At 31.2% G+C, this 25,434-nt stretch overlaps 2 protein-coding genes across 2 annotated transcripts in view; one reads left to right on the top strand and one right to left on the bottom strand.

Annotated features, from left to right (window-relative positions):
- Positions 1-1,556: 1,556 nt before the first annotated feature.
- On the bottom strand, positions 1,557-20,147 carry LOC139501119 (uncharacterized). Its single transcript, XM_071290102.1, has 9 exons — positions 20,066-20,147; positions 18,196-18,333; positions 16,545-16,695; positions 12,288-12,373; positions 11,301-11,398; positions 9,558-9,634; positions 8,924-9,010; positions 5,149-5,223; positions 1,557-4,441 (listed from the first exon to the last, which is right to left on the bottom strand). The coding sequence occupies exons 1-9, from the start codon at positions 20,083-20,085 to the stop codon at positions 4,385-4,387; spliced, it is 789 nt and encodes a 262-aa protein (XP_071146203.1). The 5' UTR covers positions 20,086-20,147; the 3' UTR covers positions 1,557-4,384.
- Positions 20,148-20,614: 467 nt separating this feature from the next.
- The window catches only part of LOC139501118 (delta-1-pyrroline-5-carboxylate dehydrogenase, mitochondrial-like), a 40,415-nt gene continuing 35,595 nt past the window's right edge, over positions 20,615-25,434 (top strand). The window contains exons 1-4 of the mRNA XM_071290100.1: positions 20,615-20,763; positions 23,034-23,259; positions 23,750-23,797; positions 25,207-25,362. Of these exons, the coding sequence (XP_071146201.1) occupies positions 20,723-20,763; positions 23,034-23,259; positions 23,750-23,797; positions 25,207-25,362 (471 nt within the window). The 5' untranslated portion in view covers positions 20,615-20,722. The remainder of the gene's footprint in view (positions 20,764-23,033; positions 23,260-23,749; positions 23,798-25,206; positions 25,363-25,434) is intronic.

Genomic DNA, 25,434 nt, shown 5'->3' with positions numbered 1-25,434 from the left:
TTAAGCTGCACACAGAGTCTTTAAATGATCAACCTGTAACTGAAAATAAAACAGAACACATTGTCGATGCCTCCAATATACCAGAATCTATTGCAGAGCTAAATGTGGAACCTTCTACTTCAATCACTGATGAAACGCAAAAGGTAAGTTGAAAATAGTACTCAGAAATATTTTAAAAAAATAAATAAAACGACTCTTTAATCCTGGCGGGAGCTTGAACTAAAGTACTTCCATGTAATGTATACCAGATAAACCAGAGGAATGATATTCGAAGCTTAAGAAAAAAAGAGGCTGCTTACTATGAGGTAAAAGTTTTTGTTGAAGGCCGTATGGTTACCTATAGTTCTTATCTTAAATACTATTCTGTCTCTGGCGGACAGTTGTCCTATTGACAAGCATACCACATCTTCGTATTTTTAAATTGAGTGTTAAGTCAAACGATCATTATGAACAAAAAACTTTATTACTACAAAACTGTAATTAAATTTTAAAAACTGATTTATTCTAGTCTGGCTTTATAAATATCTATGATTACACCAAATGATCTTTTTTTTTACCTTATTATTTATGGAAACTATTTTTAAGGATGTCTTAAAGTGCTATGTATGTGAAAAGGATACATCTGGAGCTCATATGTGTAGTAAATGTGACAAACACATTCATATTATATGTGGTACTACAGTAAGTGATGAGGGATACAGTTCGAAGGTGGTATGTCCCAATTGTATAATTGATACCAACAGAGTTCGACATCGTTCTGGAGCCATGGACAGTCAACTAAAGCAGGCAAACACTATGATAGCCAGGAGCAAAAAGGAACTAGGGACGGCAGAAGTTGGGCAAACAGTTGCCGTACCAATACCTATGTTTGATAGAGGGAAGGGTGACTAGAAATTTACTCGGCCGAGTCATTGAGGTCAGATATTTATTCAAAAGTTTGACTGCATCATTTAATATGTCATGTTTATTAAATACTAAACAGAAAAAAACCAGTAGAAGTAAATATGTTTATATTAATATAGTTAGGGGGTAATGGGACCTAGCCCCTCCCCCACTTTTTGAAAAATCCAGGATTTTCATCAGATGCGGATTAATGACACAAAGACTGTTGAAAATCACCATATGCAACACAAATTCATTTCGTAATTCACTGAAAAAATTGCAAATACCTAATTAATTTTACAGAAATAATATTTTAATGAAAATAATCAAACTGCCTGCATAAGAATGTTATCAGTTTATTTTTTCAGGTCAATGATAAGGGCAATGCTGTTGTGGCTACAAGATTTGGACAACTTCTAGGAACATTTGGAACAAATAAGATGGGAATATGTAAACAAAATTTAATTCTGGAAGAGGAAATTAATTGTGAAACATCTTTAAGTGTACGTGAGGCAGCAACCCATCAGTCATTATCCGGAGGTCAAGGATTTTTCAAATGTTCTTGTAAATCTAAATGTTTAAGTAACTGGTGCAAATGCAAGAAAAACGGGAGAAAGTGCAATAGTCAGTGCCACAGTTCGACAACTTGTGATAACAAATGATTTTAACACAAATTTGTATCAAATTTTCATGTTTTATAAGTAATATTTCATGAGTTTTAATATAAAAACATATTTTATCTGTGATTTTATTTCCAGTAGATGACATTTTAAACTCCAGTTTTCATAATGTTATTATGTAACAAATGTTTAATTTCTATTTTAATTGAATAAATGTCTTTTATTTACTCGCATTTATACTTTAGGCATTAAGCTTAATGCCTGGACACATTTTTCAGGATTTAAGACTAATGCCTAACATCATTTAGGCATTAGACTTAATGCCTAGGCGTTAGCTTATTGCCTAGGATTTAAGCTTAATTCCTAACTTATTGCCGCTAACATATATATATTGAGATGTAGACATTTTAAAATTGTGAGATTTCAAAAAACAATGGTCTTAGTTTTGGCCACCAAAAAATTGCAGACATAATTTGGATAAATTTGGGTATATTTTGCAATATAATAATAGTGAGGACCAGGCCAGCAGATTTTCTTTCAAGGACCACCAGGATAAAAGAAAGAAGATTTCAAAGCTCTGATAAAACCAGATGCTCCGCAGGGCGTAGCTTTATACGACCGCAGAGGTTGAACCCTGAACGGTTGGGGCAAGTATGGACACAACATTCAAGCTGGATTCAGCTCTAAATTTGGATTGTGATTAAATAGTTGACACAGCATAGGTTTCTGACACAGAATGAATGTGTTCTAATGAACTTAAAATTTTTGTTTTCTCTTAGAGCAATTCACTATGCTGTTGAATATTAATCCTCTCAAAACAAGAATGTGTCCTCAGTACACGAATGCCCCACTCGCACTATCATTTTCCATGTTCAGTGGACCGTGAAATTGGGGTAAAAACTCTAATTTGGCATTAAAATTAGAAAGATCATATCATAGGGGACATGTGTACTAAGTTTGAAGTCGATTGGACTTAAACTTCATCAAAAACTACCTTGACCAAAAACTTTAACCTGAAGCGGGACAGACGGACGGACGGACGCACAGACCAGAAAACATAATGCCCCTCTACTATCGTAGGTGAGGCATAAAAATGTTTGAAGAAATTTTCTTTTTTATTTATGAAATTTCAAATGAGAAAAATTGAACCCAATTTTTTTAATCACATCCCCCTTTCCCTTATTCCAAAACTAATCTCAATTAAAATTTCTAATGGAGTTTGCAACAATAACTACTCATTTAAATACATCATAAAATATTAAGATGTAAAAAAAACTGCTTGTTATCACTGAATGTTATTTATTATAATTTATCAGTTGGTAGTAAAAAGTGAATATACATTGTATATTGTATATAACAAAGATTTAAGTTGATTCTGGACAAAGAAAGATAACTCCAATTAAAAAAAAATCTTGCTATTGCACAATATTTTGCAATTAGATATTTCTTGCTTACTATTCTGGACAAAGAAAGATAACTCTAATTAAAAAAAAATTTGCTATTTCACAATATTGTGCAATTAGATATTTCTTGCCATTGCGCAATACTGTGCAATTGAAAAGACTTGCTATTGCACAACACTTAATATAATAATTTTAGATCCTGATTTGGACCAACTTGAAAACTGGGCCCATAATAAAAAATCTAAGTACATTTTTGGATTCAGCATATCAAAGAACCCCAAGATTTCAATTTTTGTTGAAATCAGACTAAGTTTAATTTTGGACCCTTTGGACTTTAGTGTAGACCAATTTGAAAACAGGACCAAAAATGAAGAATCTACATACACAGTTAGATTTGGTATATCAAAGAACCCCATTTATTCAATTTTTGATGAAATCAAACAAAGTTTAATTTTGGACCCCGATTTGGACCAACTTGAAAACTGGGCCAATAATCAAGAATCTAAGTACATTTTTAGATTCAGCATATCAAAGAACCTAACTGATTCATTTTTTGTCAAAATCAAACTAAGTTTAATTTTGGACCCTTTGGACCTTAATGTAGACCAATTTGAAAACGGGACCAAAAGTTAAGAATCTACATACACAGTCATGACAGTTAGATTCGGCATATCAAAGAACCCCAATTATTCAATTTTGATGAAATCAAACAAAGTTTAATTTTGGACCCTTTTGGCCCCTTATTCTGTTGGGACCAAAACTCCCAAAATCAATACCAACCTTCCTTTTATGGTCATAAACCTTGTGTTTAAATTTCATAGATTTCTATTTACTTATACTAACGTTATGGTGCGAAAACCAAGAAAAATGCTTATTTGGGTCCCTTTTTGGCCCCTAATTCCTAAACTGTTGGGACCTAAACTCCCAAAATCAATACCAACCTTCCTTTTGTAGTCATTAACATTGTGTTTAAATTTCATTGATTTCTATTTACTTAAACTAAAGTCATTGTGCGAAAACCAAGAATAATGCTTATTTGGGCCCTTTTTTGGCCCCTAATTCCTAAACTGTTGAAACCTAAACTCCCAAAATCAATCCCAATCGTTCTTTTGTGGTCATAAACCTTGTGTCAAAATTTCATAGATTTCTATTAACTTAAACTAAAGTTATAGTGCGAAAACCAAAAAAATGCTTATTTGGGCCCTTTTTGGCCCCTAATTCCTAAAATGTTGGGACCAAAACTCCCAAAATCAATACCAACCTTCCTTTTGTGGTCATAAACCTTGTGTTAAAATTTCATAGATTTCCATTCACTTTTACTAAAGTTAGAGTGCGAAAACTAAAAGTATTCGGACGCCGGACGCCGACGACGACGACGACGCCGACGCCAACGTGATAGCAATATACGACGAAAATTTTTTCAAATTTTGCGGTCGTATAAAAACTGTATCCAGGCCGAGGTAGTATCTGAAGCCAACTTTATGAAAACATGAACAATGTTCCTGCTCTTCTTATCTTCTTTGATCTACCAAATTCCTGAAATGAACAATATACAAAAGTCAATGCATAAAAAAATACCATGTTAAGTACATTATTCGATTCAAGGATGTTAGAAGATATTTGATTGGCCCTTTGGTATCTCTTACACCCTTTTTATCCCAAATATGTCAAAGTTCAAAGTACTCAAATGTATCAAAGCTCAAAGTTCAAAGTACTCAAATGTATCAAAGCTCAAAGTTCAAAGTGACCTTGAATGTTCAAATAATAAATATACAAGAATGTGTCCTTAGTACAAGAATGCCTCACCCGCACTTTCATTTTCTATGTTCAGTGGACCGTGAAAATGGGGTAATGCCAAATTAGAAAGATCATATCATAGGGAACATGTGTACTAAGTTTCAAGTTGATTGGACTTCAACTTCATCAACAAAAAACTTTAACCTGAAGCGAGACAGATGGCAAACAAACTGACACAAATGGACGCACAGACCAGAAAACACAATGCCCATAAATGGGGCATAAAATCTATTAGTTAATATCCAAAATTACAGATATCAATGTGAATAATAATTTTAGCAAGCATACATTGTTGATCTCTTGGAATAATTAGCATAAAAAATTACCCTCACCATTTTATGATAACTTTTTCTTTTCAAAAACATTTATATAAAAATCTTTTGCAGGCATATTTTCTATTATATTAAATAAGCTATTTCAAGATAAGTATATTATGTATTACATACCAGTGAGAGACAAACTTTTTCATCAAACTTTAATCTGGTCCAGCCACCTATAAACTGATGGAATGCTCGAATAGCCTGCAATAAACAGATAATGTTGTACTGTAAATTCTGATATATTTATGATGTTTTTATTATTGCAAGAAATGACATGATAGGTATCTTAACCAGATGCTCCACAGGGCGCAGCTTTATACGACCGCAGAGGTTGAACCCTGAACGGTTGGGCAAGTATGGGCAAAACATTCAAGCTGGATACAGCTCTAAATTTGGATTGTGATTAAATAGTTGACACAGCAAAGGTGTCTGACACAGAATGAATGCGGTCTAATGAACTTAAAATATTTTTTTTGCCTTTGAGCAATTCACTTTGCTGTTGAATATTAATCCGTTCAAAAAAATGTTTGAAGAAATTTTCTTTTTATTTATGAAATCTGAAATGAGAAAAATTTAACCCCCCCCCCCCATTTTTTTTTCAAATACCCCTTTCCCTTTTTCCAAAACTGATCTCAATTCAAATTTCTAATGGAGTTTGCAACAATAACTACTCATTTAAATACATCATAAAATATTAAAATGTAACAAAAGGTGCTTGTTATCACTGAATGGTAAAGATTGTTTTAATTTATCAGTTGGTAGTAAAAGTGAATATACATTGTATATTGTATAAAACAATGATTTAAGTTGACTCAACTACTATTCTGGACAAAGAAAGATAACTCTTATCAATTGAAAATTTCTTGCTATTGCACAATATTGTGCAATTAGATATTTCTGGCTATTGCGCAATACTGTGCAATTGAAAATATTTGCTATTGCACAATACTGTGCAATTGAAGATTTCTTGATATTGCGTAATACTGAGCAATTGAAAATTTCATGCTATTGCACAATACTGTGCAATTGAAGATTTCTTGCTATTGCTGAATACTGTGCAATTGAAAAATTCTTGCTATTGCACAATACTTAATATAATAATTTTGGATCCTGATTTGAACCAACTTGAAAACTGGGCCCATAAACAAAAATCTAAGTACATGTTTAGATTCAGCATATCAAAAAAGCCCAAGAATTCAATTTTTCTAAAAATCAAATTTAGTTTAATTTTGGACCCTTTGGACTTCAATGTAGACCAATTTGAAAACGGGACCAAAAATTAAGAATCTACATACACAGTTAGATTTGGCATATCAAAGAACCCAAATTATTCAATTTTTGATGAAATCAAACAAAGTTTAATTTTGGACCCCGATTTGGACCAACTTGAAAACTGGGCCAATAATAAAAAATCTAAATACATTTTTAGATTCAACATATTAAAGAACCCCAAGGATTCAATTTTTGTTAAAATCAAACTAAGTTTAATTTTGGACCCTTTGAACCTTAATGTAGACCAATTTGAAAACCGGACCAAAAATTAAGAATCTACATACACAGTTAGATTAAGTATATCAAAGAACCCCAATTATTCAATTTTTGATGAAATCAAACAAAGTTCAATTTTGGACCCTTTTTGGCCCCTTATTCCTAAACTGTTGGGACCAAAACTCCCAAAATCAAACCCAACCTTCCTTTTATGGTTATAAACCTTGTGTTTAAATTTCATAGATTTCTATTTACTTATACTTAAGTTATGGTGCGAAAACCAAGAATAATGCTTATTTGGGCCCCTTTTTGGCCCCTAATTCCTAAACTGTTGGGACCTCAACTCCCAAAATCAATTTCAACCTTTCTTTTGTAGTCATAAACCTTGTGTCAAAATTTCATAGATTTCTATTAACTTAAACTAAAGTTATAGTGCGAAAACCAAGAAAATGCTTATTTGGGCCCTTTTTGGCCCCTTATTCCTAAAATGATGGGACCAAAATTCCCAAAATCAATCCCAACCTTCCTTTTGTGGTCATTAACCTTGTGTCAAAATTTCATCGATTTCTATTTACTTTTACTAAAGTTAGAGTGCGAAAACTAAAAGTATTCGGACGACGACGACGCAAGACGACGCAGGACGACTACGACGACGCCAACGGGATAGCAATATACGACGAAAAATTAAAATTTTTGCGGTCGTATAAAAATTAAAACTTGTATACTACATTTTGACAGCATGCTTGTATTCGGAATTTACTGAAATCGCAAATATCCTAAAATAACATTTTGCCTATTATTCAACAATTTCAAGACAATAATAAATTAATGCTCACATATCCTACATTATTGTATTTTACCTTTATAATTTATTGGCACACTAAGTTTTTGAGGTTTGCAAGGCCCCCATTTTATAATATAATGTCACATGAATCTCAGAATGTTCCTAATGTTTACAATACATGGGTTGTAGTTCATTAGGAACATTTCTGTTATTTTGTTTCAATGAAGTCTATTTTCCTGTCAGAGGTCATGGTTCTCTGCAGGCACTCATGCTTCCTCTACCAGTCATATCTAACTGCCACTAGCTAATAGCGATGAAAGTGGTGTTAAACACAAATTATCAAACAACATCTTGAGATGGTAACTTCCTAATGTATTTCAGTAAGTATGACAACTGTCTATTATTGTGGACTTTTAGATGTTTTTTGTTCTTTGTTGTTGAGTTGCTAATATATCTGCATACCAAATATCATTGACCCACAACTAGTCAAATGACCTGATCACATACTAACATGTGTATGTAAACTAAGCAAAAGTTTCTAAATCAAAAGACCAATAGTCGATAGCTGTCTATTATTGAAGTCTATATGTTGACCATATCTTGTTTTTGTTGTTGAGGTGTGATCTCATTGACTGTGAGATACACCTTATGTCTCTTTTGTTCATACCTGTAATGAGTTTTTGTTGTTGGGTTGTGATCTCATTGACTGTGACATACACCTTATGTCTCTTTTGTTCATACCTGTAATGAGTTTTTGTTGCTGGGTTGTGATCTCATTGACTGTGACATACACCTTATGTCTCTTTTGTTCATACCTGTAATGAGTTTTTGTTGTTGGGTTGTGATCTCATTGACTGTGAGATACACCTTATGTCTCTTTTGTTCATACCTGTAATGAGTTTTTGTTGCTGGGTTGTGATCTCATTGACTGTGACATACACCTTATGTCTCTTTTGTTCATACCTGTAATGAGTTTTTGTTGTTGGGTTGTGATCTCATTGACTGTGAGATACACCTTATGTCTCTTTTGTTCATACCTGTAATGAGTTTTTGTTGCTGGGTTGTGATCTCATTGACTGTGACATACACCTTATGTCTCTTTTGTTCATACCTGTAATGAGTTTTTGTTGCTGGGTTGTGATCTCATTGATCGTGACATGCACCTTATGTCTCTTTTGTTCATACCTGTAATGAGTTTTTGTTGTTGGGTTGTGATCTCATTGACCGTGACACACACCTTATGTCTCTTTTGTTCATACCTGTAATGAGTTTTTGTTGTTGGGTTGTGATCTCATTGACCGTGACATACACCTTATGTCTCTTTTGTTCATACCTGTAATGAGTTTTTGTTGTTGGGTTGTGATCTCATTGACCGTGACATACACCTTATGTCTCTTTTGTTCATACCTGTAATGAGTTTTTGTTGCTGGGTTGTGATCTCATTGACCCTTACATACACCTTATGTCTCTTTTGTTCATACCTGTAATGAGTTTTTGTTGTTGGGTTGTGATCTCATTGACCGTGACATACACCTTATGTCTCTTTTGTTCATACCTGTAATGAGTTTTTGTTGTTGGGTTGTGATCTCATTGACCCTTACATACACCTTATGTCTCTTTTGTTCATACCTGTAATGAGTTATCATCTACAGTAGGTACACTACTGAAGGCACCATGTCCTGGAGCTATCATCATGTTGCAGGGAATTCCTTGCAACTGAAACATAAAGTCTGATTTTAGAGACTTAAAACTGAGGAAATATTGTAAACTGAGAAAGTTTGCTTTCATTTATCATTTGACGTAGTTGTGTAGTTGACAAAAAAACTTAAATAATTCCCTATGCCTATCACAAATTATAAAAAAATTTAACACAAGATAAGGTTTCTAAGAAATTGTATCGGTCTCAATTGCTTATTGCTTCAAGAAGTTCATCTAAATCAATCCCTGACAGTACTGGTATAAATATAATAGATTGTGTTATAGATGGGATGCAATAATTTCTTGAAATAAGATTTTTGTTTTAAATTCTGTGTTTACCAGGATGTTTAAAGAAATTTGTGTGCAGAACACTGGGTACGAGTGAATCTACTCCTGGCTTGGAGAGTTCAAATACTATTTTTTTTACTAGAATTGCTTGTTTTATTGCTGAAGTTCAGTGATTATCTCGGGCTTCCTCCACCAATTAAAACAAGCTGCCCTGATATAGCCAAGTTCAGAGAGTGGTATGAAACACCAGCAATTGATCCAATATATATGAACATACCTGAACCATCTGTATTAGAACATTTAAGAAGGCATCATGGACTTTGGTATCATCTGGTAATGAAGGACTAGTGGTTACTGTAAAAAATAGAAACTAGTCTATATAAAAACAATGCTTTAATTTGTAGACTTACAACAATTATAATGTACAGATTCAAAGTAAAAAAAACAACAACCCAGCTATGATTGTCTTGTGGAAGTGTGTTTGCCTCAAGTATGGATGGTTGTAGGTTAAAACTGAAGAATTTTTATTTGGTCTTGTTTGCTAACTTAAATGCACACACAGCTTTTTCTCAAATTTTTGTTGTGTTTTCTTCTGGTATTTGATCATTTGAGTATTTTTAGACAACAATTTTTCATAGAAATTCTTTTTAAAAATGTATATAAAGAATACATGTCACATGGATGAAGAAGAGAAAAAAAAGATATGACTACATAGATAACAATCTTTTTAAATCAGTTATATGTGTTTAATATTAATGTATATATAAAAAAGAAGATGTGGTATGATTGCCAATGAGACAACTGTCCACAAGAGACCAAAATGACACAGACATTAACAACTATAGGTCACTGTGTGGCCTTCAACAATGAGCAAAGCCCATACCACATAGTCAGCTATAAAAGTCCCCAATATGACAATGTATATCAGTATCATCAATGGTTCTTAATGACCGGTACTGTAAATTAACAAATTATTGCATTTATCATTAGGATATTAAAAAACAGAAAAAATGCAAAATTTATTACTGGTATCGAGATTTCAAGAAAATTTACCTAAAGATATATGTATCAGAATGCCAGTTCTTATTATTGCGATACTCACCTAGCCACACTTTTAGCATTAATAATATTTCACAATAATTTTTGAATTTAGAGTACATGTACTAAACATGCTTAAGTGAAAACAATCTGTGTGAGTTAGATGCTTAGAACATATTTAAGAAAAAGGCTGACAAAATGTAACAGTGATTTAAAAGAGTTATGTCTCTTATTTCATCTCTCTATCCTTTCTGTCCAACCAGAATTTCAGCCATTAATCAAACATAGCACTAAGAGGAATACTGGGAGTTGAAATTTTTGCACCCAGAAGTCTTTGAACATGTTGAAGGACCCCAAAAGTTGCACATAATTTAAATGTTCAAAGACTTTCTTGAATCTACCTTGACTAAAAATCAAAACTGTGAGACTTCCTGAAAAATTAACATTCTACCATGGCAAAGTGCAGTCATATAGACAATATATAGGAAGATGTGGTATGAGTGCCAATGAGACAACTCTCCATCCAAATAACAATTTATAAAAGTAAACCATTATAGGTCTAGGTACGGCCTTCAACACGGAGCCTTGGCTCACACCGAACAACAAGCTATAAAGGGCCATTTTTATAGAGAATTAAACTTTTTTTGTAAAAAAATATATTTTTGATATTGATTGCGAAACAGATAACACCAACTACTTACTACATCTGATGGAAATCGACCTCATGCAAATGCACGTTTACATGAACATGCATATAAGACTTTTAAAAAGTTTGATTTGGAACATTCAAATAAGAACAAAAAGTTGAATTTCGTTTTTTTTGTAGCGTTCTTATAACAACTCAATTTTCAAATAGTTACAGACTTTCAATAGATTTTTTCAACCTAAAATAGGATAATATATGTACTGATATTCGTATAATTTGTGTAAGGTCAATTTTCTTTCTGACTCAGCTCATATTATGTAGTAGTAATAGACTTACAAGCTCTTGTATTAAAGGTGTTTTCATACAGTGGTGCCAATTTCTTCTCAGGAATCCTTAATTTGATAGTTGTTAATACTACTAATCTTTCTATTTCACTGAAATATACACAGAAAACATAATGAAATATACATCAAATAAAGTTGATGGGCAATGAATCTGAAAACACATCCTATGGCAAAGCATGCTGATCTGAAGCCTACTACCAAATTCCAGGAAGATATTATTTGTAGTAAAGTGGGAAAATGCAATGAAAATTTTATGCATAGCCATTATGCTATAGAAAATATAAGTATTCCTAAAACAGGAAGTTGAGCATTAATGAATCTGAATTGCATCACACAGTAAAGCATGTTCACAAGACGTCTGATAACGTTTTTCAGGAAATTCTGATTTGTAGTTTCTAATAAAAATGTGACAGAATTTCATGGTAGAGAGTACAGACAGACAGAGATAAAACAGTATATACAGTTACCCTTCTTCTAAGTGATGGTATGAGAAAAGTAGTAAAAGAGCAGTAGAAATCTTTTGCTGTTTTTTTTATAGAGGTAATGATAGTATTATATACATGTATCATGTCTACTACTATATATCTGTACTTGATGAAGGTTTGTAGCTAAGGGGTTGTTGTTGGCTTGTGTCTGCCATATTGGTTTTTAGTTGATTGTTCAGTAAATACTTAAGGCTGTCTTTGCTAAATTTTGGTCTCTGGTGGAAAGTTGTCTCACTGCAAATAGGATACCACATTCTCTTTTTTATACAAAGATAGATCCTAACTGGTGCACATGCAGTATTCAATCTTAATGAAAACCTTGAATTCAATATTCATGCCATTATATTGTTTCATAAGCTGGACTTACTATATTTTTTTCTAAATCTGGAAGTGATGCTATTATACTGAGTGGTTCTTTTGAAAATAAAATTAAAATAAGTATTAAATTGAACAAATGTTAAAAAACAACATATCACCAGATTCTATAATCCTACCTTTCTGAACACAGGTTAACAATTTTATCTGCTACAAGGTGACATTTTGATGGAGGCAAAGATGTATTAATCACAATCAGTGAAAACTAAAAAAAACAAAAACAATAATATTTGTATCTGGAATACAGTTTTTGCATATTCTAACTCGAAATCAAATTCTAAATTGAAATAGAAAACGACAAAAAAAAAAAAACAGTCATATTAAATCAAACCAAAAAAATAATTTCTTAATAAAGATCTTCGTTTCTTTTTCAAATTGAACCAGATGCTCCGCAGGGCGTAGCTTTATACGACCGCAGAGGTTGAACCCTGAACGGTTAGGGCAAGTATGGACACAACATTCAAGCTGGATTCAGCTCTAAATTTGGATTGTGATTAAATAGTTGACACAGCATAGGTTTCTGACACAGAATGAATGTGTTCTAATGAACTTAAAATTTTTGTTTCTCTTAGAGCAATTCACTATGCTGTTGAATATTAATCCTCTCAAAAAAATGTTTGAAGAAATTTTCTTTTTTATTTATGAAATTTCAAATGAGAAAAATTGAACCCAATTTTTTTAATCACATCCCCCTTTCCCTTATTCCAAAACTAATCTCAATTAAAATTTCTAATGGAGTTTGCAACAATAACTACTCATTTAAATACATCATAAAATATTAAGATGTAAAAAAACTGCTTGTTATCACTGAATGGTAAAGATTATTTTAATTTATCAGTTGGTAGTAAAAAGTGAATATACATTGTATATTGTATATAACAAAGATTTAAGTTGATTCTGGACAAAGAAAGATAACTCCAATTAAAAAAAAATCTTGCTATTGCACAATATTTTGCAATTAGATATTTCTTGCTTACTATTCTGGACAAAGAAAGATAACTCTAATTAAAAAAAATTTGATATTTCACAACATTGTGCAATTAGATATTTCTTGCCATTGCGCAATACTGTGCAATTGAAAAGACTTGCTATTGCACAATACTTAATATAATAATTTTAGATCCTGATTTGGACCAACTTGAAAACTGGGCCCATAATAAAAAATCTAAGTACATTTTTGGATTCAGCATATCAAAGAACTTCAAGATTTCAATTTTTGTTAAAATCAGACTAAGTTTAATTTTGGACCCTTTGGACTTTAGTGTAGACCAATTTGAAAACAGGACCAAAAATGAAGAATCTACATACACAGTTAGATTTGGTATATCAAAGAACCCCATTTATTCAATTTTTGATGAAATCAAACAAAGTTTAATTTTGGACCCCGATTTGGACCAACTTGAAAACTGGGCCAATAATCAAGAATCTAAGTACATTTTTAGATTCAGCATATCAAAGAACCTAACTGATTCATTTTTTGTCAAAATCAAACTAAGTTTAATTTTGGACCCTTTGGACCTTAATGTAGACCAATTTGAAAACGGGACCAAAAGTTAAGAATCTACATACACAGTCATGACAGTTAGATTCAGCATATCAAAGAACCCCAATTATTCAATTTTGATGAAATCAAACAAAAGTTTAATTTTGGACCCTTTGGGCCCCTTATTATGTTGGGACCAAAACTCCCAAAATCAAACCCAACCTTTCTTTTATGGTCATAAACCTTGTGTTTAAATTTCATAGATTTCTATTTACTTAAACTAATGTTATGGTGCGAAAACCAAGAAAAATGCTTATTTGGGTCCCTTTTTTGGCCCCTAATTCCTAAACTGTTGAGACCAAAACTCCCAAAATCAATCCCAACCGTTCTTTTGTGGTCATAAACCTTGTGTCAAAATTTCATAGATTTCTATTAACTTAAACTAAAGTTATAGTGCGAAAACCAAGAAAATGCTTATTTGGGCCCTTTTTGGCCCCTAATTCCTAAAATGTTGGGACCAAAACTCCCAAAATCAATACCAACCTTCCTTTTGTGGTCATAAACCTTGTGTTAAAATTTCATAGATTTCCATTCACTTTTACTAAAGTTAGAGTGCGAAAACTAAAAGTATTCGGACGCCGGACGACGACGACGACGACGACGACGACGACGACGACGACGACGACGACGACGACGCCAACGTGATAGCAATATACGACGAAAATTTTTTCAAAATTTGCGGTCGTATAAAAATATAATTTATTCAGAGAATCTACATATTATACAAATAATTTGTAGAAAAGAATTACAAATAGTTATACAGTAGTTTCAGAAAAATAACAATGTGTTTATAGTTAGCTATATAAAGTGACAAAGCATATAAAATCTAATGTTTAACATTATAAAGAGCTTGAAGTAATCATAGAAAAACAACTATGCAAGAATATATACTTTTCCATAAAAGGGACACAATTAATTTCTCAGAACATGAATTACAGAAGATTTTTTTTCACTATAATATATGAAAGCTCTTATTATCAAGATTTTTTTTAAACAGTTGATGATGCATTTATTTTTATTTGACCACAATTTTTTGTTGTTGATCTTGTTGACACTTGATATTAAAATATTAACTATACATATATATTTACAATAGGAAATGTTTTGTTTGTTGTTACTTGTACAATAAAATTGTGTTCAGTTTTACACCTTATTCTAATAAACTAGTACTTCATACTATTATGTATTATTAGTACTTAAGTGGTACCAAATACCTTGACCAAAATTAAGGACTGGATCCTTTAATTTTCATAAAATATTGACAAAATTGACAAAAATTGACCCTTTCAAAAAATATAAAAATTTCAAAATACTTGAACGACACTTTTAATTGACAGATACTAAATAATGTTCATTAATATGATTTTATATTTTCTAAACAATAGAACATAATTAAAATTTTCAACTTATCTCCCTGTAATAATTTGTACCACCTTAAAATAAAAAATAAAGTTGAACACTACGAATTCAGAATATAATTTTATCCAGTATAATCTGACATCTGTACTGAAATAACATTTGTGTTAAATTTAAGGCACTAAGATTTTTTAATATATGTTAATGAATATTCAAATCATTCACTCCAATAAAAAATCATTTTAATTATTTTGCACATTCATTGAAATTTGTTACCAATAATACCGTATCCATCCATATTTAAGAGATAGATCATTGTGTTTCTTGTAAAAATAACACTTAGTTATACTTAAATAGTAGGAACTATGTTAGAGAGCATATAATCTGCAACCGAGCTTAGAAAAGATGTGCAATATTAACTAGCGATATAGAGCAGGCAGTAACTATCAGTAATTACAATAATATTGTTTATAAACAACCGTAAAAAAGCATGCAGTAACTATATAATCAAGCCAATTTTAACAATACCACCAATTCCAAAATGAAATATGCTTTACCTACCTTGAAAATAATTGCATCGTTCACTGTGAAAGCATTATAATGGTAAAAATAAATCAGACATACATGTAGGATTCTGCCATACAGGAAACACAGAACACATAAGCAAAAAAAAATGCAAATAAATATAAATAGTATTTATTGAAAATTTGATAATTGCAATTCGATACAATGTAAATTGACATTTAAGGTAGATCATGTCTTTTTCCAAACATCCCTCCTGAAAAATTAAATGTCTGGACATTGTTTAATAATATTTGTTTAATAATATTTTACCAAGTATTATTCAATACACAACAGAAAAATCAAAAATGTTATGAAATTTTAAGATTAAAATATTAAAAAAAAATAAGGTGTGAGGTGTGATTCAGTGAATTTTTTAGATGAAAAAAAAAATCTTTTAAAATCAAGGGGAGATAATTATATTGAATTTGATAGGACAATTTGTGTTTTCTAGATAATAAGGTATGTGACCCCCTATTTTTATTTGATAATTTGATATTTGGAAATATTTATGAAAAGCGATTTAAACAAAGGTGTGAAATTTAAATATATTTGTGCATACTTTATTTCAAGTTAACTTCTTCCTAGCCAACTTTGTGGAGATTTGTTTTCATGATCTAGATATATTTAGATCCAAGTTTCACATATCCTCAAAAACAGGTTGGATATATGAGAACCTATAAATAATGGATGTATGAGAACCAATAAAAATTGGAATGTACATGTATGTGAACCAATATAAGAAGGTTGGATGTACTTGAACTAATAAAAGGTTGGATATATGTGAGCCAATTAAAGGTTGGATGTATATATAAACAAATTTGATACAAAGTTAGATTTATGTGAACCCAAAAGGGTGATTCGTGTATGTGGGTTCACTCTAATTTTTAGGTTCACTTTCATCAGTTCAACTTACTTCTTCATATTTACAATGCATTATCTGTATAGGAAGTAATGGTATATCCATTGTAACAGTGCTTGGGTGACAAATCAATTCACTTGTTCCTAGCTCTGGAATGTCAAGGTCACATGATATAGTCTTGACAGATATACCCAGTAAAGCTCGACTGAAACGGGAACATATTAATATTTTTAATAATGGCTAAAATTGCTAACAACTATTTTACAATTACTACCTCACTCCATCAAGATTGTTAAGTACCATGTGTTAAACTTTTGGTAGCAGATGTGTCCTAATCAAGAGTAAAATCATCATAATTTATTTCTAATTTTAATAAAACAATAATATACAAAAATGTAAATATGTTGTCTTTGTTCCTGCAATAACTTTTTTAATTTCTGGTGTTTTCTTTATAGAATATTCTGTATGAAACTCATAATAGATGAGACAGTTGATTGCACTTTACTAACATGTAAAAATTGTTTTTATTTAATCCATTGTTGCCATCATTGTCAGATGGACAAAAATAAAATACACTAACAAAATCTAGAATTTAGCGAAACCATTCAAAATTTGAGATCATCAATGCTCTACAATGCAAGTGTTACTGATTCATGAGTCTTTTGTAGAAGAAATTTATGTGTCTACTCTGGTCAGTGGTGTACAAAAAACTAATCCTGATATCTACAATGTATGAGTTTATATTCATACCCTAAAAACCAATCATGTGTATTGTAGCGGCCAAATTTGAGAACAAAAAACATTGTTGCCTATTGTTGTATTTTTTGGTAATTAGTGATATTCTATTTTTAAGATAAGTTACTTTCCCTTTACTTTAATGAACCCCTTCAGGGAATTTGCACGAAAAGTGTTTGGTGAAAATCTTTGATTATGATGAAAATAAGGAATACCAGAGTCAACCAATATGGTTTGTTTCTTTTATTTATTACAGATAAATTATCTTTCATGTTAAAAGTTAGAAATTTTGAGTTTAATTGATGTAAAACTGATAAAACTTGACCTTGATCATTTGGCAATTATTTACCTTAAATGTTCATGATATTACTTTTTTGAAAGAGAACAAGTGTATGTTACTACCGTAAATGTTATGATAGATGCACTTTTGTATTGTATTGTAGTTCACAAAATGTTAGTTTTGACAGTAGAATTTAGAGTGTTTTATCTTTTATTTTGTAGTTAATCCTTTCATACCTGAATAAAGAGAATTGAACGGAAGGAATCAGTATTTTATTTGGTATAGACATCATATGTATATATTGGTTTCAATTGGTACTGTAGTTAAAGATAAGATCATGAAAGAGTTTGCAAAGGGCAGATAATCGACTCCAATTGATAGCATATAATTGAATAGAATTTTGGCTCATATGGTCCTAAAGGCCAGATCAGCTGACAATAGAATATCACATTATTATTGTTTGTATAGTGCTTTGCTTGAAATTTGTAGTTTTTTTTAGTGTACGTGTAAAGCAAATTATTGTCCTATGAAATATTGTACACCAAGACAATATTTCATGACTACATGTATTATGAAATATTGTCCTGATCTATGAAAAATTTTTCAGAAAATATGCATATGCCACATGATAGGTCAATACAACCTTGAGTCTTGAATGTAAATCAGTATGCATGATTTGTATTTGTTTACCTTCCAGCTGCACTAATATCTGTATATCCAAGGAAAACTTTCTTCTTCAAGTACAGCCCTTCTCTATCTGGTACAATCTGGGAGAATTTTGTCTTTGTAAAATCTTCATTTCTTATAGATCTGTAGAAAGCCCTACGACTATACAAAAACAAAAGAATGCTGTCAAAATTGTTTCATTTAAAATATTTGAACACACAAGCATGATAAGTTAAGTTTGATCAATAAAATAATTCACTTTACTTGAATTTTTTTTTTATATGGATAGCAATCTGCAATATGATTTCCACTGTCTGTTCTCTAACTGTTTGTAGACAAATTGATCATGCTCTCAACATAAGTACACCAAAATTAAGAGAGGACATTTTAACCCATAATTGGTAGACAAACTGACAACACCAACTCATTTCTATGTTGGTAATTGATAAGGGATAAGTCCAAAAAATATAATACAAGTGTTTCATACATGTATCTACCTTCATTTTTAGTGCCTACCCCAACACTTTTTATGCCATTTTGGAACAAACACTGATTCCCTAGTAGTACCCAACTAAAAAATGTTTGTAAACTAAAATGATATTGCCTGCCTCCCTACCCTATTTTTTTCAGCATGTTACTGTTAATCGAAACACATGTTGTTGTTTTTTTTACATTGGCCTAAGAACATTATACCTGCACAGCACAGACACTTGTCTCAGATTTTTTTTATAGATTCTTAATGTAATAAATGGCAAACATCCAATTCCAATATTTTATGACCCCCAATTGATGTACAGGCACTTGTATCTATCCATTGGAAGACCCACTATCAACGAAAATATTGATCAAACTTATACGTTGATAGTGGGTCTTCCAATGGATAGAAACAAGTGCCTGTGAATTTATACCTTTATACCTTTATCTTCGGGTCGTTACATAAGCCAAAGGCTTCTACTGACCCCTCATCTTGGATTGTTGTATATGATTTCTCATCTCATAATAATATATTCATATATAATATATCAAACTTAATCAAAAATACTTATTTAGGTGTGCGCAGCTGAAACACTTAACAAGAACATATGAATTTATATGGGTTCCAATTCTCGCCATTTAATGCAGACTTAAAATTATTCAGAGTCTTTGCCGCCACCGTTAAATCTGACAGGTTATTCCACTGATTCACTTATTGAAAAAGTATTTAGTCTATGTGTAGTCTTACACTGGTTTTTTTTTTAAAGTTTAAAAGAGTGACCTCTAGTATTATTAGATGGTGCTAAAGTAAATAGGCTCATCCAGTCAATGTCATCTATACCATGCAACGCTTTGTAGACTTGTATCATATCATTTCTATCCCTACGATATTCCAAGGTTGGCAAACCCACTGAACGTAGCCTGTCTTCATAATTAAGATGATATATATTTTTTAACAGTTTTGTGGCCCTTCTTTGTACAGATTCCAGTTTGATGCCATCATGGACATGGGGGACATTAATCAGACTATGTATGTAGCCTTTTTCTATTGGACATATCTATAAGGCATTCAAGATCCATCACATAGTACACATTTATCTAGGGCAAGGATCTCCAGGGCCTGGACATTGCAATAAAAATTTGGCATAATCTGGCATGGAAATTATTTGGAGGGTCAAGTACACAGGCACTTGTTTCTATCCAAAGGAAGGTCGACTATCCATAAATCTATTTATATGGATAGTCGACCTTCCTATGGATAGAAACAAGTGCCTGTGGTCAAGTAGCAACTTCCACCTAAACAAAACCCTGATGGATCGATCCATAACAGATAGACATACTAATTTCAGTCTTTTTAACATTTGGAGAGATCACTGAGCCTAGTCATTATCTTGGAATATTATAAATTAATCATCAGAACCTTATTATTGAGCTGTCCATGTGTTGATTGGTACTTGATTGTTTACATTTTTAGCAGACAACAAATTTACGTTTTGTTATTTATGATTTGATTGGCCAAATTCTTTAAAAAAAAACTAAATACAAAACAAAGGCAATAGACACGTTGAATTTACGGTTAATGCTTTATGTCTTCTGCGCTTAAATTCTCCACGGACATTAAGAATTTTTCAAAATGTTTTCATGCTTAAGATTTATTCCATTTAAAAAACATTTCCGTTAGAAAGATCATATTTAAAATTACTTAAAACAAATACCATCTTGGACTGGTTCTTTCTTCAAGCGAGAAACCAGGCTATTTGTAACGAGAAGAATGATTGGATTATTTTTACACACCTATAAAATAGGCGTAATGATTTCGTTAAATATATGTTATTTTTCAATAAAACAAATCCTCTTTTGAAGACTCATTAAACCTATGATTAGAAATAAATTATTAAACTGTTCATAAATTCAACTGAACAACTTGTACAAACTACATTTTAAATATTTTGGTAAGAACTATATTGTTGTAAAGTTTGAACACGGATCAAGATCACGGAAACAGTTATTCGGCATTGACCTTGACTGCTCAATTTGTGCAGAAGAAAACGTTGCCAAGAAAAAAATTATTGTAATAATGTTATCCAAGACGCGCCTTGTATTATCAAGTATTAAAAGGTAAGAAAATTTACAATTTAATAACATAAATTATGCTTAATGTTGACAGTTCGCCACAAAATCCATTTTGCAAAAAGGGGGGAACATCCAAATTCCCATGTATAAATCAGCTATATTTTTTTTTCATAGAATGAAATTATGTTTCGAAAGTTTTTGTTTTCAAAACTTTCCATATTGATACTCAAAAGGAATTCTCTCCTCGAGTTTCTCTGATAGATATGTCTATCTGAGGGTCTGACTTTATTTGTGTTTTTTTTTTGGGGGGGGGGGGGGGGGGGGGGGGGGGGGGGAGGGGAGGGGAAATATCATTTCTGTATTCACATTTAACATGTTTAAGATTTGTTTTCAAACTTTAAATTTTTTGCCTATTGTTTTTCATTTTCTTTATATTTTAGCAACGAAGCATATTAATGGAAATATGATAGACAAAATTTAAAAAAAAAAAGAAATATTTATATATGACGGACATACATGTATTAACATAGATCTGAAAAATCATATTTGATAAATTTTTAATACATTTTGATTTTCAAATTCCATGATTAAAGGACCATAAAATGGAATTTTTAACATGGTTAATATCTTTCTCCTTTACTGGTTTTATAAAAATTGAAGATAATTGTATTTTTCAACTGAATGTTAAATAAATGTGCTAGTTTACTACAAATGTAGCTGAAATAATATCCAATATTTAGATATATATATGTATATCATATTCCTGTTTCTAAAGTGTCATTTTCATTCTAGCCTTTGTTACATCTTTAATGTAAAATCAGTGGACTGAAAAGAATAATATTACTTTCATTCTATATATTGACCTTTGTAGAAATCTTCTGAAACCTACATCATCATGTATCAGTAATGTCAGTCTGAAACAGACAACTTGAAATAATAAACTGTATAAGTAATTTTAGGCCAAATAAATAATTTGTGTGGTTCAAGGTACATTGTTAAACAAATAAACTAAAAGGAGATAGATTAAAAAAATGTAAACATACAAAATTAATGTTTTTTATTTATTTAGAATATAAATTGTATAGAGGACTATAGCCAATTTTGTCTAAAACAGTGCTTACTAAGTAAAGTAAGGGTTCAAAAAAGTTAAGCATGTAAAGTGATAGAAGGTCAAAGTATGGGTAAATAGGTCAACTGGAAACACAACATTTTTATTTGGCCTCATTGATGTACATGAAGTAATAACATGTATGAATTTGATATTTTGTATCACAATAGAAAGTGTCCAATTCAAGGCTGTACAAAAATGTATGGTATGTTAGCAGACACACCATCTTGCCGTTGGTGTGTTATTTTATGGACAAAAAAGAAAATGGAAAATTAAGAAAGGATAAGCATATTTTGGATGACATATAACAAGCATTCATTTTTTTTTGTAAAAGCAATTACATACATTCAAACATACATTTGTACAGTGTTCAGCAAAATTTTACAAAAAAAACCTTACACAATATATGTTAAAGTCATATGAAACCTCAAATTAAAAAAAAATATGCATATGTTTTTTTAAAGCTAAATGGATAGTTTTCATTATACAACTTATGTACATATACTTTTTTTCTGAGGAACATTCTTTAATTTGTCCACATTTAGAAGAAGTTTATTTATTTTTAATTGCTTGCTGCCAGGAAGCAATTCGCCGACATATTTTCCATATGCATAGTGACCTAAGCGTGACCCTCCTCGTAAAAATCCGGTGATAGCAATACGCATGAATCTGTCATTAAAATAAACAATTACCTGATTGTATATGTTAAAGATGTGCTAAATACCCATGCTTTTTGTTGATTATTTACTATAAGGTGACAATCGGTAAACTTCGGCTTCAAAACACGGCATTTAATGAGTAGCTATATTTGTTAAATCATAACAGACAGATAAAAAAAAATTGACGATTATACGATAAATTTTTCGTAAAAAATAACAAAATCGTGCACAGAGGACTAAGTTTATGATATATACATGCATTGGTTCAAGAATTGGATGAACATTATTTTTCACCAGTCACTCGTTTCTTATGACTTTAACATCACTTGCTTTTGTCGAGTAAATAGCATTCAATTCAATAGTTCATACATGTATCTGTTCAAGTGAAAACAACTTTTATTTCAGAGAGAAGACAGCACAAATAGAACATCAACAAAAAAAAAAAAAACATAAAATAATATACAATGCATCATTTCATCTGCAGTTTTGAAAATATTATTTCAGATAATCTATGAGTCCTATAAATTTGAATTAAAAATACTTTTCAGATTATGTCGGGTGTCACAAGTCACCTCAACTGCACAGAACAGACATATACAAACTATAACAGCTTATACAGCTGTCAATGAACCAGTACTATCTTATGAAGATGGATGTGAAGAGAAAGAAGCTTTGCTAAAAACTCTGGAGAAGTACAGCTCCAGCACAGAGGATGTTCCTATTGTTATTGGTGACGAGGAATTTAGAACAAAGGAGATCAAATATCAAGTAGAAGTGTGTAATTTATGGAACACTAAACACTTCTACAATTTACAGTCATTCACAACAATAAGCAAGCTTCATTCATCATGTTCATGGCATTAAAACCGTTTATAGACAAATATTAAACGAATTAAACAGAAAGTTGACAGTAACATCAAAATTGAAAAAAAAACATGAAGTTACAGAAACAATAGGAAATGAAATTCTAATATATAATAAAGCACACAGTTATTTGGCAGAATGGGTCCCTTGTCATGATTGTAGTTGACAAAGAAGAAACCATACAGGCCAACACACGCAACTGTGAATTGTAAATTAAGTAAAGTCCTTCTAGAGGTGCCTCTTACAAATAAAAATCCATTATTGAAAATAGTGCTTTTTATCAAATTTAACTCTTTGATTTTACTAAATAATACAGTTATATATCATTATTTGAATATTGCTTAAAAGTTTGAAATATATAGTACATGTTTTCAATGTAGTTACATTATTTATTTTTCAGCCATTTGACCACCAAGTAAAGATAGCTAAATATTATAATGCCACACCAGTAAGTTGATAACAATCAGTCAGGGGTATTATACACACAAGTCTTGTTTATTTTCTTAAAAGATTTAAGTAATATTAGGTAAATGTTTAAGGTTTTAATTTTGAGATCTGAATTATCTCCCCTTAATCACAACAAGTTTTAAGTTGTATTTAAAAACTTAAATACAAGTATTGTTTTCAAAACAGCTTAAATTCCCTAGTTTTAGGAGGTTTAAACATACCTTTCTATTTTTTTGTTTGTTTGCAAAACTTTCAAATTTAATAGAGTTCCACTCTTTATCTCAAGAACTTGTAATTGTGCAAGGCCTTGAAAAATTGCTCCTTGGAGGTTTTTAAATGAGCAGATAAATGAGACAGACAAATGAGATTATCAATGTGACAATGTCAATTTGTCCTTAAAATAATATAATTATGAATATTAAAGACATATTTTTATATATTTTGACACCATCACACACACACTCGTGTAAAGCAGTGTAGGGTAAAGCAAAAGTTAAGAAAAAAGCAGAAAAGACTAAGAGATATATAAACTCGACCACTACAGTTATTCACCTGTAAAGGTAAATAAAAACACTTGTAAATGTATTCCCCCTGACTAGTAGTGAATTGTGTATGTTATATATATGTTCTTTATATGTTTTTGTTCCATGTTTCAAATTTCACAAGATTAAATAACTACTTTAATATGAAAGATGTGCCATTCACTTGTGTCTCAAAGGAAAGTATGACAAAATTGTAGGAGATACAAAACCCATTAATTTCACTTCTCTGATGTAATACACAAAGTATGGGATTCAAGTTTCATATAGATTCCACAACTGCAACAAGTGTATTACGATTTTTCTCCACTTGAGACAGTGAAACTTTAATATTTAAAGCGCAAGGCCTGCCAAGCTTTTTAAATAATTAAAATTTAACTGTTGAGAGTGGAGAAATATCATAATACATGAGTAACAGTGGTGGAACCTGCTTTTCTTATGATTTTTATCCTTCCTTTTCAAAGATTTGAGGAAAGTTGTGTACTTTTAATGTGACATCATCAGGCATGGTCGCCTTTTTCATGACGTCACAATAAGAGAATTCGGAAGAAAACAAGAAAATTTAACATCACAATTAAATTTCAACCAATCAATTGCCGAGAACTGATTTTTCTCACACCCGTCAGGAATTACATAAGTTTTGCTAGGCTCAGAAATGAAATATCTGTTCAACTTCTAAAAATATAAATAATGTTATTGTTCAAGTCATCTTTGAAAATTGGAGTTATCTTCCTTTGTATGGAAATGTAGTTGAATCAACCAAGGCTTTAAACAATGCAATATTTAATTTTACTTCCACTGATAATTTAAGCAATCTTTACCCTCAGTGCTTACATTTTGTACAAGCACATTTATGTTTATACCATTTCAGGAACTTGTACAAAAAGCCATAGAAAATAGCTTAAAAGCAAGAAAAGCTTGGGACAGAACTCCACTGGAAGCACGATGTGACATTTTTCTCAAAGCAGCTGATTTGATGAGTAAAGAATACAGAATGGATTTGATGGCTACAACCATGATGGGCCAGGTATAAAAAAAAAAATCTATGAAGTTCATAGAATATTACAAGAGATATTTTTTAAAATAGTGTAAACAGTTT

Source organism: Mytilus edulis, chromosome 13 (genome assembly GCF_963676685.1).
Source record: "Mytilus edulis chromosome 13, xbMytEdul2.2, whole genome shotgun sequence".
Taxonomy (NCBI): domain Eukaryota; kingdom Metazoa; phylum Mollusca; class Bivalvia; order Mytilida; family Mytilidae; genus Mytilus; species Mytilus edulis.
The sequence above is the reverse complement of the archived record's forward strand: the minus strand, read 5'-3'. Positions and strand labels throughout refer to the sequence as shown.

Bases quoted from the DNA above. Each gene is read 5' to 3' on its own strand.
- LOC139501119 (XM_071290102.1), bottom strand. From the start codon at position 20,085: ATGGACAGCTCAATAATAAG. The intron at 16,696-18,195 runs GTAAACAAATAC...TTCCCGTTTCAG, and splicing joins GATATTAGTGCAGCTGGAAG to TCGAGCTTTACTGGGTATAT. The intron at 5,224-8,923 runs GTATGAACAAAA...TGTTTATTGCAG, and splicing joins TAGATGATAACTCATTACAG to GCTATTCGAGCATTCCATCA.